Source organism: Macaca thibetana, chromosome 13 (genome assembly GCF_024542745.1).
Source record: "Macaca thibetana thibetana isolate TM-01 chromosome 13, ASM2454274v1, whole genome shotgun sequence".
NCBI classification, from domain to species: domain Eukaryota; kingdom Metazoa; phylum Chordata; class Mammalia; order Primates; family Cercopithecidae; genus Macaca; species Macaca thibetana.
Window position 1 is genome coordinate 79,703,125 of NC_065590.1, and position 17,447 is coordinate 79,720,571.

Below are 17,447 nucleotides of genomic sequence, written 5' to 3' on the forward strand. Positions count from 1 at the left end.
TAGTGATCCGCCCGTCTCGGCCTCCCAAAGTGCTGGGATTACAGGCTTGAGCCACCGCGCCCAGCCCTACCTAGATTTTTTTTCTTTTCCTTTTAAGACCAGGTCTCTCTGTTGCCCAAGCTGCAGTGCGGTGGCACAACCATAGCTCACTGTAACCTCAAACTCTTGGGCTCAAGCAATCATCGTGTCTCAGCCTCCTGAGTAGCTAGGACTACAGGTGCACACCACCACACCCAGCCATTTTTTTTTTTTTTTTTCGATTTTTGGAGAGACAGGATCTTACTGTGTTTCCCAGGCTGGTCTCAAACTGCTGGCCTCAAGTGATCCTCCTGTCTTGGCCTCTCAAAGTGCTGGGATTATAGGCATGAACCATAGCACATGGCTCTTAGACTTTTACACTTAATGAAACTACCCTTCAAAATTTAAAGTGAAATAGAGAAATTTTCAGTCAAAGAAAAACAAACTATTTGTAGTATGCCTAATTGGTCTGCCTAGGACTTTCAAACAATGTTGAATAGAAGTAGTGAAAACAGGATTTATCCCAAGAATGCAAAGATTTTTCAACACAAGAAAATAAATCACTGTAATATACCACATTTACAACATAAAGAAGAAAAACTCACATGATCATATAAATTGATACAGAAAAAAGCATTTGACATAATCCTACAATGATTTATAATAAAAACACTCAACTAAATAGCAATAGAAGGAGACTTCCTTAACATGATAAAGGACATTGCAATGGGCCCAATGTTTATGTCCCCCGCAGAATTCGTATGTTGAAATCCTCACTCTCAATGTAATGTATTAGTAGATGGAGCCTTTGGGAAGTGATTAGGTCATGAGGGGTTTCCCTCTTGAATGGAATTAGTGTCCTTACAAAAAATTCTCCAGAGGACTGGGCATGGTGGCTCACACCTGTAATCCCAGCACTTTGGGAAGCTGAGGCGGGTGGATCACTTAAGGCCAGGAGTTTGAGACCAGCCTGGCCAACATGGCGAAACCCTGTCTCTACTAAAAACACAAAAATTAGCCAGGCATGATGGCACATGCCTGTAATCCCAGCTACTCAAATGGCTGAGGCATGAGAATTGCTTGAACCCAGAAGGAGGAGGTTCCAGTGAGCTGAGATCAAGCCACTGCATTCCAGCCTTGGCAACAGAGCAAGACTCTGTCTCAAAAAAAAAAAAAAAAAAAAAAACCCTCCAGAGATATCTCTCACTCTTTCCACCATGTAAAAACACAGTGAGAAGTTGCCAGTCTGCAACCCAGAAGAAGTACCTCACCAGAATCTGACCATGCTGGCACCCCAGTCCTGGACTTCCCAGCCTCTAGAGCTATAAGAAAAAAGTTTCTGTTGTTTATAAGCCACCCAGTTTATGATATTTTGTTACAGAAACCTGAATGGACTAAGATAGAAATTGAAACCAAGAAGTGAGGGTGCTGTTGCCACAAACACCAAAAAATGGGTAATGAGGAAAGGGTGGAAAAGCTTTGAGGTGCATGCTAGAAAAAGCCTACATTGCCAAAAATGAACTATTAAGGGTGATGTTGCTGAGGGCTCAGAAAGAAAAGAGGAGAGTTGTAGAGAAAGCTTGCATCTTCTTAGAGAATATCTAAGTAATCACGAACACAATGTTGGTAGAAATATGCACAGTAAAGGCCATTCTGACGAGGTCTCATAAAGAAATAAGGAACATATTATTGGAAACAGAGAAATAGTGATCCTTGTAAGTGGCCAAGAACTTAGCAGAATTATGTTCATGTTCTAGTGTTCTATGGAAAGTAGAACTTGTAAGTCATGAAACTGGGTATTTAGCTAATGAGATTTCTTTTTTTTTCTTTTTCTTTTACTTTTTTTTTTCTTTTGAGACAGAGTTTTGCTCTTGTTGCCCAGGCTGAAGTGCAGTGGCGTGATCTCGGCTCACCACAACCTCCACCTCCCGGGTTCAAGCGATTCTGCTGCCTCAGCCTCCCAAGTAGCTGGCATTACAGGAACCTGCCACCACACCCTGCTAATTTTTGTATTTTTAGTAGAGACAGGGTTTCACCATGTTGGCCAGGCTGGTCTCGAACTCCTGACCTCAGGTGATCTGCCTGCCTCAGCCTCCCAAAGTGCTGGGATTACAGGCACAAGCCACCATGCCCGGCTAGCTAATGAGATTTCTTTTTTTTTTTTTTTTTTTTTTTTGGGACGGAGTCTGGCTCTGTCGCCCCGGCTGGAGTGCAGTGGCCGGATCTCAGCTCACTGCAAGCTCCGCCTCGCGGGTTTACGCCATTCTCCTGCCTCAGCCTCCCGAGTAGCTGAGACTACAGGCGCCCGCCACCTCGCCCGGCTAGTTTTTTGCATTTTGTAGTAGAGACGGGGTTTCACTGTGTTAGCCAGGATGGTCTCCATCTCCTGACCTCGTGATCCGCCCGTCTCGGCCTCCCAAAGTGCTGGGATTATAGGCTTGAGCCACCGCGCCCAGCCACTAATGAGATTTCTAAGTAAAGTTCTCAAGAAGTGCCTTGGTTCTCCTGACTGTTTATAGTAAAATGAGAGAGGAGAGAATTGACTTGAAGATGGAATTATTGAGCAAAAAGGAACTAGAATTTAAGGATATGAAAAGTTCTCAGCCTATCCCTATTGCAAAAAATTAGAAAGTCTATTCAAAGAGAAAACTAAAGGTGTGACCAAGTGACCCTTTGATAAGGAGATCAGTATATGTGTGAAACGTGGACTTAATCAGCCACCACAGCAGGAAAACTGCCAGGTTGAACTGAAGGAGCAGGAGATGGGAGGGAATGAGGAAAGGCTGTTGGTCTTCTTGAATTTTATAATTTGGGACCATAGAGCTCTTCAGCCACAAACATACACTATTCTGGAAGACAAGGAAAGAATAACCTGGAAGGTGATTCAGAGATCATCGGGGCTGCCACCTCAGTTTCAAAAAGGGGGACCATTGCTTCACTTTCAACAGGTTAGACAACCTCTATCCAAAGCTGTGTGGGCAGGGCCACCTGGCAAAGCCCTGGGAGTGCAACTCCTGCCAGGTAGAGCCACTGGAGCAGGTCCTTCACCCCGGTGGGTCTAGAAGTCAGCACTATTGCCCCAATGACGCCTCATCTGTTTAAAATTGTACAGAAGTTCTAACCAGAGCGATTAGGCAAGGAAAAGAAAAGCCATGCAAAGGAGAAATGAACAAGTAAAACTGTATTCACAGATGACATATCTTACATACAGAATATCGGAAAGAAACCAGAAGAAACCTATTAGAGCTAATAAAAGCAACTCCATTCTTAGCATCCAAAACAATAAAATACTCAGGAATAAATTTAAACAAGGAGGTGCAAGATTGTACACTGATAAGTTCAAAGCATTGTTGAAAAACTAAAGAAGACCTAAATAAATGGAAAGACATCCCTTGTTCATGGATTGGAATATTTAATATTGTTAAAATGGCAATATTCCCCAAAGCAATCTACAGATTCAGTATAATTCCTCTCAAAATCCCAATAGCCTTTTTTACAGAAATGAAAAAGCTGGTCCCAAAATTCATATGGAATTACAAAGGTCCCTGAATAGCCAAAAAATCTTGAAAAAGAACAAAGTTGGAGGACTCATACTTCCTGATGTTAAAACTTACAAAGCTGTAGTAATCAAAACAGTGTGGTACTGGCATAAGGATAAACATATAGATCTATGAAATCAAATTGAGTCTAGAAATAAATCCATATATCTACAAATCAATTGATTTTCTATAAGGGTAACAAGACCATTCGATAGGAAAAGAATAGTCTCTTCAACAAATGGTGCTGGGACAACTAGATAGCCACATGCAAAAGAATGAAGTTGGACTCTTAATTCACACCATCTACAAAAATTAATTCAAAATGACACAAAGACCTAAATGTAAGAGCTGTAAAACTATAAAACTCTCAGAAGAAAACATAGGATTGTGATGGTTAATTTCATGTGAACTTGGCTAAGCTATGTCCCCAGTTGTTTGTTCAAAAGCTAGTCTAGGACTGGGCACGGTGGCTCACACCTGTAATCCCAGCACTTTGGGAGGCCAAGGCGGGCAGATCACGAGGTCAAGAGATCAAAACCATCCTGGCCAACATGGTGAAACCTCGTCTCTACTAAAAATACAAAACTTAGCTGGACGTGGTGGCACACGCCTGTAGTCCCAGCTACTCGGGAGGCTGAGGAAGGAGAATTGCTTGAACCCAGGAGGCAGAGGTTACAGTGAGCTGAGTTGGCACCACTGCACTCCAGAGGGAGACTCCATCTAAAAATAAAATAATTAAAAAATTTTTTAAAAGCTAGTCTAGATGTTGCTTGTTGCTGTGAAAGTAGTTTTCAGATGTGCTTAACATTTAGAATTAGTACACCTTAAAGCTGATTAATGTCCATAATGTGGGTGGGCATCACCTAATCAGTTGAAGGCCTTGAGAGCAGAGACTGAGGTTTCCTGAAGAGGAAGGTATTCTGCCTCAAGACTGCAATGGGAAATCCTTGCCTGAGTTTCTAGCCTGGGCTATGCTGATTTTGGACTCAACACTACAACATCAACTCTTGAGTTTCTGGTATGCCCTGTGGATTTCCGATTTGTTAAGCCCTGACAATTTTGTGAGCCGATTTCTTAAAATCTCTCTCTCCCTGTCTCTTTTTTATATATGTGTGTTTGTTATAATAAAGAATAATCTGGTTTTGTTCCAGATGCCTAGCATAAAACAACAGAAACCTTTAGAATTTTGTGTTAGGGGTGTCTCTCATATAATGAGGTGAAAAAGAGAAATAATTTATCCTTCTATGTTAGGAGGCAGGGATAACCTTGATTCTAAAATCTAATAAGGACAATATTAGAAAGAAAAATCATAAGCCAATCTCTTTCATGAACATAGATGTAAAAGTCCTAAACAAAATATCAGCAAAGTGAATCCAATAATATGTGAAAAGCATCTGCCAGGCACAGTGGCTTACACCTGTAATCCCAGCACTTTGGCAGGCCAGGGCAGGTGGATCACGTGAGGTCAGGAGTTCGAGACCAGCATATCCAATATGATGAAACCCCGTCTCTACTAAAAATACAACAAATTAGCTGAGTACGGTGGCAGGTGCCTTAGTCCCAGCTACTAGGAAGGCTGAGGCAGGAGAATCACTTGAAGCCAGGAGGCAGAGGTTGCAGTGAGCTGAGATCATACCACTGCACTCCAACCTGGGTGACAGAGCGAGACTCCATCTCAAAAAAAAAAAAAAAAAAAGAAAGAAAGAAAAGCATCAAGAACATATTATATTTATTCCAAGAATTCACAGTTGTTTTATTTTCAAAACTCAGTGTAATTCAGCACATTAATAGGATAAACAAGAAAACCATATAACCATCTCACATAGAGACATGAAAATCACTTGATAAAATTTATCACCCGGCCAGGCGCAGTGACTCATGCTTGTAAATCTCAGCACTTTGGGATGTCAAGGTGGGCGGATCACCTGAGGTCAGGAGTTTCAGACCAGCCTAAACAAAATGGTGAAACCCCATCTCTACTAAAAATACAAAAATTAGCCAGGCATGGTGGCACTTGCCTGTAACCCCAGCTACTCAGGAGGCTGAGGCACAAGAATCGCTTGAACCTGAGAGGTGGAGGTTGCAGCGAGCCGAGATCGCACCACTGCACGCCAGCCAGGGCAACAGAGTGAGACTCTGTCTCAAAAAAAAAAAAAAATTAACACCCATTCATACTAAAACTATTTGCAGACTGGAAATAAAAGGGAACTTCCTGAATTTGTTAGAGTATTTGCAAAAACCATATAGCAAACATTATACATAAATGATGAATTATTGCAAACTATCCTCTACATAAAAAAAAAAGAATCCCCACTATACCATCTCCATTGAACATTGTAGAGGAAGTCCTAATCAATGCAATAAAACAAGAAAAAGAAAAGGTGTAAGAATCAGAAAGAAATAAATAAAATTATTATTTGCAGACAATATAGCTGTGTAGAATATCCAAAACATCTATAGATAAATAATTAGAATTGATAAGCAAATTTAGCAAAGTCTCTAGGTAGAAAGTCAATATATAAAAATCTATTGTGTTTTCAAGTATCAGGATCATTTAGAAAATGATATTTAAGGCTGGGTATGGTTGCTCACACCTGTAATCCCAGCACTTTGGGAGGCCAAGGTGAGAGGATTGCTTGAAGCCAGGAATTAAAGACCAGCCTGGGCAATATAGTGAGACCCCATCTCCACACAAAAAAAATTATTTTTATTTTTATTTTTATTTTTATTTTTTGAGGCAGAGTCTTGCTCAGTCACCCAGGTTGGAGTGCAGTGGCGCGATCTTAGCTCACTGCAACCTCCACCTCCCAAGCTCAAGTGATTCTCCTACCTCAGTCTCCCAAGTAGCTGAGACTACAGGCACACCATCATGCCAGACTAATTTTTTGTACTTTTAGTAGAGATGGGGTTTCACCATGTTGGCTAGGCTGGTCTTAAACTCCTGACCTCAGGTGATCCCACCTGGCTAAGTTTCCCAAAGTGCTGGGATTACAGGTGTGAGCCACCGCGCCTGGCCTCCACAGAGGAAATTTTAAAAATTAGCCAGGTGTGGTGGCACATTCCTTTAGTCGTAACTACTCAGGAGGCTGAGGTGGTAGGATCACTTAAGCCCAAAAGTTCAAGGCTGCAGTGACTATGATTGTGCCACTGCACTTCAGCCTGGGCAACACAAAGAGATCCTATCTCTTAAAAAAAAAAAAAAAAGTAAGTAAAAGAAAATGACATTTAAAATACCACACCAAACCAGACATTATGTGCCTCTTGATGATTATCATCACCTGTGAAATATCTTCTTCCCCTCCTCAAAAAATATTAATTCTGATAAGTCTTAGATCCAACTTCCCCATTTACAAAACATACAGGAGATAAGGGAACATGTTAAATGAAAATATGGACATTTAATAAGCAAAATGTTAACTGCAAAATCTAGAGGACAAATAACCTATTTCTTTTCTTTTCTTTTTTATTCCTTTTTTTTTTTTTTTTTTGAGACAGAGTCTCACTCTGTCGCTCAGGCTGGAGTGCAGTGGCATGATCTCAGCTCACTGCAACCTCTGCCTCCTGGGTTCAAGCAATTCTCCTGCCTCAGCCTCCCCAGTAGCTGGGATTACAGGCACGCGCCACCATGCCTGGTGAATTTTTTGTATTTTTAGTAGAGATGGAGTTTCACCACGTTGGCCAGGCTGGTCTTGAACTCCTGACCTCAAGTGATCCACCTGCCTCGGCCTCCCAAAGTGCTGGAATTACATGCGTGAGCCACCGCACCCGGCCCCATTTCTTCAAAACATAAATGGATAGAATAAAAGAGAGAAATGAAGATGGAGAATTTACAGATTAGAAGACACTTAAGAGACACACAAATCCATTTCAATCGGTGAACTTGAATCAAATAAACAGACTATAAATAATAATTTATATCACTTAGGAGACAATTGGAATTTTGCTTTGTGTTTTTTGTTTTTGTTTTTGTTTTTTTGGTTTTTTGTTTTTGAAGCAGGGCCTGGCTCCATCACCCAAGGTGGAGTACTGTGGAGCAATCTTGGCTCACTGCAACCTCCTCCCCCAAGGCTCAAGTGATCCTCCCACCTCAGCCTCCTGAGTAGCTGGGACCACAGGCGCATACCACCACACCAGCTAATTTTTATATTGTTAGTAGAGACAGGGTTTCACTATGTTGCCCAGGCTGATCTCCAACTCCTGAGCTCAAGCAGTCCTCCTGCCTCAGTCTCCCAAAGTGCTGGAATTACAGACGTGAGCCACACCACCCAGCCCATAATTGGAATTTGAATGCTGAAGGGTATTTGATGGTATTAAGAAATTATTGTCGGCCGGGCGCGGTGGCTCAAGCCTGTAATCCCAGCACTTTGGGAGGCCGAGACGGGCGGATCACGAGGTCAGGAGATCGAGACCATCCTGGCTAACACAATGAAACCCCGTCTCTACTAAAAATACAAAAAAATTAGCCGGGCGAGGTGGCGGGCGCCTGTAGTCCCAGCTACTCGGGAGGCTGAGGCAGGAGAATGGCGTAAACCCGGGAGGCGGAGCTTGCAGTGAGCCGAGATAGCACCACTGCACTCCAGCCTGGGCGACAGAGCGAGACTCCGTCTCAAAAAAAAAAAAAAAAGAAATTATTGTCAAATTTTTTGGCATGATAATGGTGTTGTGTTTAACTATTTTTAAAGAGTTCTTATGTTTTAGATATCTATACTAAAATATTTACAAATGAAATTCTATCATCTGAGATTTGTTTCAAAATAATGAGGTAAGAGAGTTGAAGCTGGGTGATGGATCCATGAAGATTCATGACACATTTCTATATATTTTCAATTTGTTTAAAATTTCCTTAATAAAAATGAAAAAGTATTACTATAGCTTCAAAAAAACCCCTCTATATTGAAAACTAAATATTATTGAGATAAATTAAGAAGGTCTAAATAAACAAGACAGGAACACATTCATGGATCAGAAGGCTTATTATTTTGAGGATGTCAGTTATCTCCAATCTAAACTATAAATCCAATACTTTCTCAATCAAAACCCTGCATGTTTTTTGTGACAATTAGCAAGATGATTCACAGATATATATGGAAATGTCAATGACCTAGAATAGTGTAAGACAACTTCAAAGGTCAAAGTTGGGACCAGGCCTGGTGGCTCACACCCGCAATCCCAGCACATTGGGAGGCCAAGGTGAGCAGATCATCTGAGGTCAAGAGTTCAAGACCAGTCTAGCCAACATAGTGAAACCCTATCTCTACTAAAAAATACAAAAATTAAGGCCGGGCGCGGTGGCTCAAGCCTGTAATCCCAGCACTTTGGGAGGCCGAGATGGGCGGATCACGAGGTCAGGAGATCAAGACCATCCTGGCTAACCCGGTGAAACCCCGTCTCTACTAAAAAATACCAAAAATTAGCCGGGCGAGGTGGCGGGCGCCTGTAGTCCCAGCTACTCGGGAGGCTGAGGCAGGAGAATGGCGTAAACCCGGGAGGCGGAGCTTGCAGTGAGCTGAGATCCGGCCACTGCACTCCAGCCTGGGCGGCAGAGCAAGACTCCGTCTCAAAAAAAAAAAAAAATTAGCTGGGCATGGTGGTGTGCACCTGTAATCCCAGCTACTCGGGAGGTTGAGGCAGGAGAATCACTTGAACCTGGGAGGCAGAGGTTGCAGTGAGCCGAGACCACCTCAGTGCCCTCTATCCTGGGTGACAGAGTGAGACTCCGTCTCAAAAAAAAAAAATCAAAGTTGGAAGACTTACACTACCAAATTTTACAACACTACAAAGTTACATTATTGAAGATAGCAAGATATTGGTGTGAGGATAGGCAGACCAATGTAACAAAACACAGAGTCCTGAAATAGACCCACACGTATACATTTACCTGATTTATGACAGGGTCACCAATAAAATTCATTGAGAATAGGATGGTCTTTTCAATAAATGGTGCTGGAGAAAGGACAGGGATTACAGTGAAGTGGTGAGAAAGAGTCGTGAAAGTGTAGGATCAGATTTTAAATTCTGATATTTTGTTCATCATGGATTTTTTGCATTAATTTTTATTTTTTAATAACATTGCATTAGGCCAGGCATGGTGGCTTATGCCTGTAATCCTACACATTGGGAGGCCAAGGCAGGCAGATTACTTGAACTCAGGAGTTCAAGACCAGACTGGGCAACATGGCAAAACCCCATCTCCACAAAAAAACACAAAAATTAGCCAGGTTTGGTGAAGTACATCTCTGGTCCCAGCTACTTGGGAGGTCGAGGTGGGAGTATCACTTGAGCCCAAGAGGTTGAGGCTGCAGTGAGCTGTAATCACACTACTGCACTTCAGCCTGGGCAACAGAACAAAACCTAGTCTCAGTAAGAAAAAGAATAAGAATGTTTCATTAAATATCTCGATTATTAAGTTTTTTGGTGCTCCTTACATTTTGTGTTCAAGGTGAGTACCTCACTCATTTTTACCCTAGTTCCTGCCCTACTGGAAGAATTAGATATCTATATGGGGAGGAGGGGAGTGTTGACCCCTATCTCACACCATACACAAAAAGTAATTTGAGATGGATCATAGAGCTAAATGTGAAAGAAAAAAAAATAAGGCTTCTAGAAGAAATATAGAAGGGTATCTTCATGGCCTAGTGGTAAGCAACGGTTTCTTGCACTGGGGGTAGGGGTAGGGAGGGGAATACTAATCTTAAGAACATAACTTCATAAATTGGATTTCATTAAAATTTAGAACTTTTGGTCATTAAGACACCATTGTAAATGAAAAAGTGAGTCACAGAGTGGTAGAATTTATTTTAAATACCTGTATGTGACAAAGGACTCATGTCCATAGTATTCAAAGAATTCCTACAAATCAGTTAAGTAAAAGAAACACTGGTAACCCAATTATTAAAAACACACAAAAGATTCAAACAGACAGTTCACAAAAGAGAATTTCCAAATGGCCAATAAACATGAGAAGTTGTACATTATCTTTAGCCATTAGGGAAGTGCACATTAAAACCACAATACAATACCACACAGACTCACCAGAGTGACTAAAATGAAAAAGATGGGCTGGGCACAATGGCTCACACCTGTAATCTCAGTACTTTGGGAGGCCGAGGGGGGCAGATCACCTGAGGTCAGGAGTTCAAGACCAGCCTGGCCAACACGGTGAAACACCATCTAAAAAATCAGCCAGGCATGGTGGTGCAGGAGAATCACTTGATCTCCATGAGGCAAGAGAATCACTTGATCTCAGGAGGCAGAGGTTACAGTGAACCAAGACAGCACCACTGCATTTTAGGCTGGGCAACAGAGCAAGACTCTGTCTCAAAAAAAAAAAAAAAAAGAAAGAAAAAGAAAGAAAAAAGAAAAAGATGGACAATGCCAAGTGTTGGCAAGAAGGTGGAGCAACTAGAATTCTCAGATGCTATTCTTGGTATAATCACTTTAGAAAACTGGTATCATCTACTAAAATTAAACATATATACCACATGACCAAGCAATTCCTCTCCTATTGGAGGTAAGAAACCCACCAACAATGCATTATGTGTAATTAAAATCCTGAAACCTTTTTTTTTTTATCATATAGACATAACTTTTTTAACTACAAAAAATAAACAGGCCAGGTGCAGTGGCTCACGCCTGTAATCCCAGCACTTTGGGAGGCCAAGGCAGGCAGATCACCTGAGGTCAGGAGTTCGAAACTAGTCTGGCCAACATGGCAAAATCTCATCTCTACTAAAACTACAAAAATTAACCAGGCATGGTGGTGCATGCCTGTAGTCCCAGCTACTTGGGAGGCAGAGACAGCAGAATCACTTGAACCCAGGAGATGGAGGGTGCAGTGAGTTGAGATCGAGCTACTGCACTCCAACCTGGGCAACAGAGTAAGATTCCGTCTCGAAAAAGAAATTGACTTTGAAATGCAATGTGCAAGAATTCCAAATATAGGATCACAGAGCCTTTTTTTGGCTATTTTTAATGCCATAATAGGTCGTTAAATTTCATTCTACATTTCAATATACCCTGGGTCCCCAAATTAACAAGCACAATATGGTATAATGTCACTTTGAAATTTGTTGTTGTCGACCGGACAAGACGGCTCACGCCTGTAATCCCAGCACTTTGGGAGGCCGAGGCGGGCGGATCACGAGGTCAGGAGATCGAGACCATCCTGGCGAACACGGTGAAACCCTGTCTCTACTAAAAATACAAAAAAATTAGCCAGGCGTGGTCGCGGGCACCTGTAGTCCCAGCTACTTGGGAGGCTGAGGTAGGAGAATGGTGTGAACCCGGGAGGCGACGGAGCTTGCAGTGAGCCGAGCTCATGCCACTGCACTCCGGCCTGAGAGACAGAGTGAGACTCCGTCTCAAAAAAAAAAAATACAGAAGTTAGCCGGGAATGGTGGCACACACCTGTAATCCCAGCTACTTGGTAGGCTGAGCCAGGAGAATCGCTTGAATCTGGGAAGCAGAGGCTGCAGCGAACCAGGATTGCACCACCGTACTCCAGCCTGGGTGACAGAGCAAGACTCCGTCTCAGACAAAAAAAAAAAAATTGTTGCCAACAACATGAATCTCAAACACATTATGCTTAGCAAAAGAAGTCAGATACACAAGAATATATACTGTATGATTCTATTTTTTGCAAGGTTCAAGAATAGGCAAAACTAATCCATGACAATAGAAATCAGAATAGAGGTTGTGTCTGAGCAGAGAGGAGGGCAGAGACTAGAAACTAACATGAGGGAACTATTCAGGGTTTACGGCTATGCCTTATCTTTATTAGGGCTTTAGTTACATAGGTATATAAATTTATCAAAACTCATCACCCTATACACTTGATATCTGTGCATTTTATGGTATTCAATTGTACCTTAATAAAAATGTATTTGTTAACAAAAAAGCTCTTTATTACATAAATATGTAGTAAGAAATTGTATTGGTTTTTTTATGAAGCAGAGTGACTTCCTGAGTAATTTACACTGTATTTTTATTGCTGCGTCTTTCTGAGAAAGGAAGTAGATTCACGTTTTCCCATACCAAAGAAGGTAGCCAGGCCTTTGTTCATAGGGTTTTAGAACTCCTAATGCACAGCAGGGACTTAGTTTTTCAGGACTTAAAAAATTGTCAGGAACCTAAAACACAACCGTCAAATAAGTCTAGATGTGCGAAAATTTTCAATTGAAATGTGCCAGAGGGTTGAGACAGGAGGAAAGCTGGCCTCTTGAAATGGAAACAATGCTGAAGCCGCAGGTGCAGTAGACACGAGGACCCTCAGTAGGGGGTCCCGGAGCCCTTCTGGTGTTAAGAGCCCAGGTGCAGCAGTTTAGGGACCTTAACAAAGACCCCTGAGACTGGCAGAGAGAGGTTGAGACACAGTTTTTTGACTTCAGATTGCTAAGAAGAAAAGCAAGAGCTATCCCTGTGGCTTAAGGCCCTGACTCACTTCTACTCTGGATAAACTGCAGACACTCTGGAGTTCTTACACAACACAAAGGTTGGAGAGGAAAAATGATACTGGACTTTTTTTTTTTTTTGCCAACCTAGTTAAAGCGAGACTTAAGCCAGATTATATTTGATATAGACAAAAAAAAAAGAAAGAAAGAAAGAAAGAAAAAAGCCCTTGCCATTTCTCATACCCAATTGTTGTGAAAATTCTCATACCTAATATAAAATCAATTAAATGTCATGCATCACTTGTTACAGAAGAAAAAGTAGACATACATCTTTTACTCTTAAAGATGATGTTAAAAATAACTTTGCAATTATAAAAAGATATTGTTTTAAAATAAAATTTATTTAAATAACTCATGAAAAACAGACAAAATGCTTTTTAAGTTCCTAAGGAGGTTGACAAAATTATGAGAATGAAAGAAGTTTGAGAGTCAAAAAAGTTTTGGAAATGCTGCTGCAGGCAATAGAGTACACAAAAATTTTGTGTGCTTAGTTACCTTTAGCAGAGTGACACAATTAGCTTTGGGGGTTTTGTGTGTGTTGTCTTTGTTTGTTTGTGTTTGTTTTGAGACAGTGTCTTGCTCTGTCATCCAGGCTGGAGTGCAGTGCAGTGGGACGATCTTGGCTCACTGCAATCTCCGCCTCCCAGGTTCAATGGCTCTGGAGTAGCTGGGACTCCCTAGTAGCGGGGACTACAGGTGCACACCACCATACCCAGCTGTATTTTCAGTAGAGACAGGGTGGTCTCGAACTCCTGACCTTAGGTGATCCACCTGCCTCAGCCTCCCAAAGTGCTGGGATTACAGGCACGAGCCACCATGCCCAACCTGTGTGCTGTCTTTTTGTTTTGTAGAGGCAAGGTCTGTGCTCCAGGATGGAAAAGTAGGAGACCAGTTATAAGACTGTAAGTAGTTCAAGAGATGAAGTTTTAGCCGGGCGTGGTGGCTCACGCCTGTAATCCCAGCACTTTGGGAGGCCGAGGTGGGCGGATCACAAGGTCAGGAGATCGAGACCATGGTGAAACCCCGTCTCTACTAAAAATAGAAAACATTAGCCGGGCGCAGGGGCGGGCGCCTGTAGTCCCAGCTACTCGGGAGGCTGAGGCAGGAGAATGGCGTGAACCCGGGAGGCGGAGCTTGCAGTGAGCCGAGATTGCGCCACTGCACTCCAGCCTGGGCGACAGAGCGAGACTCCGTCTCAAAAAAAAAAAAAAAAAAAAAAGAGATGAAGTTTTAGTTAAGACGATCTAGATCTCGATTGCTGAATTTGAGAGATGTTCCTGATAAAATAAATGGAAAGGACCTTGTGACCCCCACATAACTATAGCCACATCTGTCTTCAACATCTAGGTCTAGGCTGGCACTACCCAATAGAATTTTCTATGATGATGGAAATATTCTACATCTGTCCTATCCAATATGAGAGCCTCTAGTTACATGTGAGCACTTGAAATGTAGCTACTGCAATAGAGGAACTGAATTTTATTTATTTTTATTTTTATTTTTTTGAGACAGAGTCTCTCATTCCAGGCTGGAGTGCAGTGGTGCAACATCGGCTCACAGCAACTTCTGCCTCCCAGGTTCAAGCAGTTCTCCTGCCTCAGCCTCCTGAGTAGCTGGGACTACAGGTATGCGCCACCACACCTGGCTAATTTTTGTATTTTTAGTAGAGATGGGGTTTCACCGTGTTTGCCAGGCTGGTCTCAAACTCCTGACCTCAAGTGATCCACCTGCCTCGGCCTCCCAAAGTGCCGGGATTATAGGCGTGAGCCACCGTGCCCAGCCAGAAACTGAATTTTAAATTTTATTTAATTTTAATTAACTTAAGGTCGGCTATGGTGACTCATGCCTGTAGTCCCAGCACTTTGGAAGGCTGAGGTGTGGGGATCGCTTGAGCCCAGGAGTTTGAGACCAGCTGGGCACCATGGTGATACCCTCTCTCTACCAAAAAATACAAAAATTAGCTAGGCATGGTGGCATGGGCTGGTAGTCTCAGCTAATCGGGAGACTGTGGTAGGAGAATCACTTGAGCTTGGGAGGTTGAGGTTGCAGTGAGCCGTGAGTTGCACTACAGCCTGGATGACAGAGTGAGACTTTGTCTCAAAAATAAATAATTTAAATGGTCACATATGACTAGCGGATACCATATTGAACATCACAAGTCTCGGCCATTAATTTGAGCTGCTTGATGAATATCTCCACATAAATTTTACAAGCACTTCCAACACAATAGTTCATATTCTGCCTCCCACCACATTCACAGCATTTCCTGTCTAATGTTGCCTATGTTGTTTAAAACACCATCATCTCGTGAGTCATTCAGGGTTAAAACTGAGAAGTCGTTCGTTCATTTCACAAACAACTACGGAGTACTTACTATATGCCAGCCAGTATACAAGGCGCTAGAAATACCATGATGAATATAGTCCTCATAGAAAATGATGATAATGTTTATAATTAACTCTCTGCATCAGGAAAAATAGACTCGGTCTCTTCTCCCTCCTTTGCAAGGGAGTCTTGCAACACCTTCCACATCCAAACATTACCCCAATACCTCCTCCACTTTCACATCCCTGATAGCAGATATTTTTGTCTCTTCCACTTACTGCTGTATCAATAGTGCACAGAGGAGTTGAAATGGGCGTAGGAGTGGGTGATAAATACTTGGGGAATTAATTTATGTTCTCTTTTCCTTTTTTTTTTTCTGAGACAGAGTATTGCTCTGTGACCCAGGCTGGAGTGCAATGGCATGGTCTCAGCTCACTGCCACCTCTACCTCCCGGGTTCAAGCAATTCTCCTGCCTCAGCCTCCCTGGTAGCTAAGACTACAGGTACATGCCACCACGTCCGGCTAATTTAGTATTTTTAGCAGACACAGGGTTCCACCATGCTGGCCAGGTGATCTGACCTCAAGTGATCTGCCCACCTCTGCCTCCCAAAGTGCTGGGAGGCATGTGCCACCGCACCCAGCTATGTTCTCTTTTTAACCGTACCGCTCTGATTTTTTTGTTTCCTCCCTTCTTCCCACTAAACCATGAAAATGGCCTAGCTATGCCAGAGAACTATCATATAAGCTTACTGGAAGTATTTAAAACCTCACTCTTAGTGTGTGGTCCTCAGTCCAAGGGCAGCAGCATCATCTGGGAGCTTGTTAGAACTGTAGAAACTCAGTCCTGACCCCAGACTTACTACATCAGAATCTGCTTTTTAACAAGACCCGCCAGGTGATTCATATGCATGTTAAAGTTTGAGAAGCACTTCTCAAAGCACAGATCTAAGCACATTTTTATCTGGCTTTAAAATCTTTGATGTCTTTCAAACTGCACAGAGTCATATTTATGCAAAGTATTCAGCCTGGCGTTCAAAGCTCTACAATGTGACCTCTGTCAACTTGTCAACTTTTTCTCTCTCTGAGTCCCTACAGTCCTATGCTCCATCCAGACTGCTGACATCTCTCCTCAAACACATCCAATACTCTTCCCGTTCCCACACCTTTTTTCCAATGTATTCCCTCTTTTTTGAAATGTTTCCACTGCCTTCCTCTATTCACCCCAACCACCTTCAAAATCCCACTCTTCCTCTGAAGCACACTCAAACCTGAGCTCTCCCAGGTGGCATTTTATAGACCCCCTAGTTCAAAATAATGTCTCCCTCCCATGTCTTTAGCAACATTTATACCTCTATTAACTCTTATCACATTCTCTTTTCAGTTACGTGTATATCCGTCTCCCCCACTTCATCTCGAGCTCCTAGAGAGTGGGGATAGTCTTTTATTCCCCCTCAATGTCTACTACACTGCCATATATAACAGGTGCTCAAGGTCTGTTGAAATGAATTGAAGGAAAAAGGATTTACAGTGACCTATAGGAAGACATCCATGGGCACTGTCTCAGCTCCCCTCTCCCTGCATCCAGTTCCTCCCATGGCCCAAAGTATGGCAGTTTCTATGGCCTCAGGAGTGGGACCAGTTCGTTTCAAGGGAGGGCTACATCACATACCTCTGAGTTTATCTTGGCTGCCACCTGCTTCCGGCTCCGATTCCCAGAAAACAGCATCCAAAGCCCCCAAATAAAAAAAACAAATAGTAATAGAAGGCTGATATATGATGGCAGTGGGATGTCCATCCCCCAAATTGGTGCCATTTCTCAACCCCATGCTCTTCTCAGCCAAAGAGTTTTCTGCCTCAAGGCTGTGACTCCATATGACATCACAATGGGCATCCCAAGGTAAATCTGATGGCATCCAGCCAATGTGCATGCTACTTAGGTCTCTTCTCTGAGCCATACCCAGAGTACCATCTGCTGTCCCTTCCTGCAGTTGTCCACAGGCTCTGCTCTGACAGCCAAAGCTCAGGGAAGAACTCCTTTATGACTCTTCTAGCATTGGGCTAGACAGCTTGTCGTTAAGTAGGGAGTATGGAGGCAAGGTTTTAAAGAAGCAGGCC

At 42.6% G+C, this 17,447-nt stretch overlaps 1 protein-coding gene across 1 annotated transcript in view; it reads right to left on the minus strand.

The window, feature by feature from the left end:
- The window catches only part of C13H2orf16 (chromosome 13 C2orf16 homolog), a 43,344-nt gene extending 26,120 nt beyond the window's left edge, over positions 1–17,224 (minus strand). The window contains exon 1 of the mRNA XM_050753979.1: positions 17,002–17,224. Coding sequence (XP_050609936.1) covers positions 17,002–17,145 — 144 coding nt within the window. The 5' untranslated portion in view covers positions 17,146–17,224. The remainder of the gene's footprint in view (positions 1–17,001) is intronic.
- Positions 17,225–17,447: the final 223 nt, after the last annotated feature.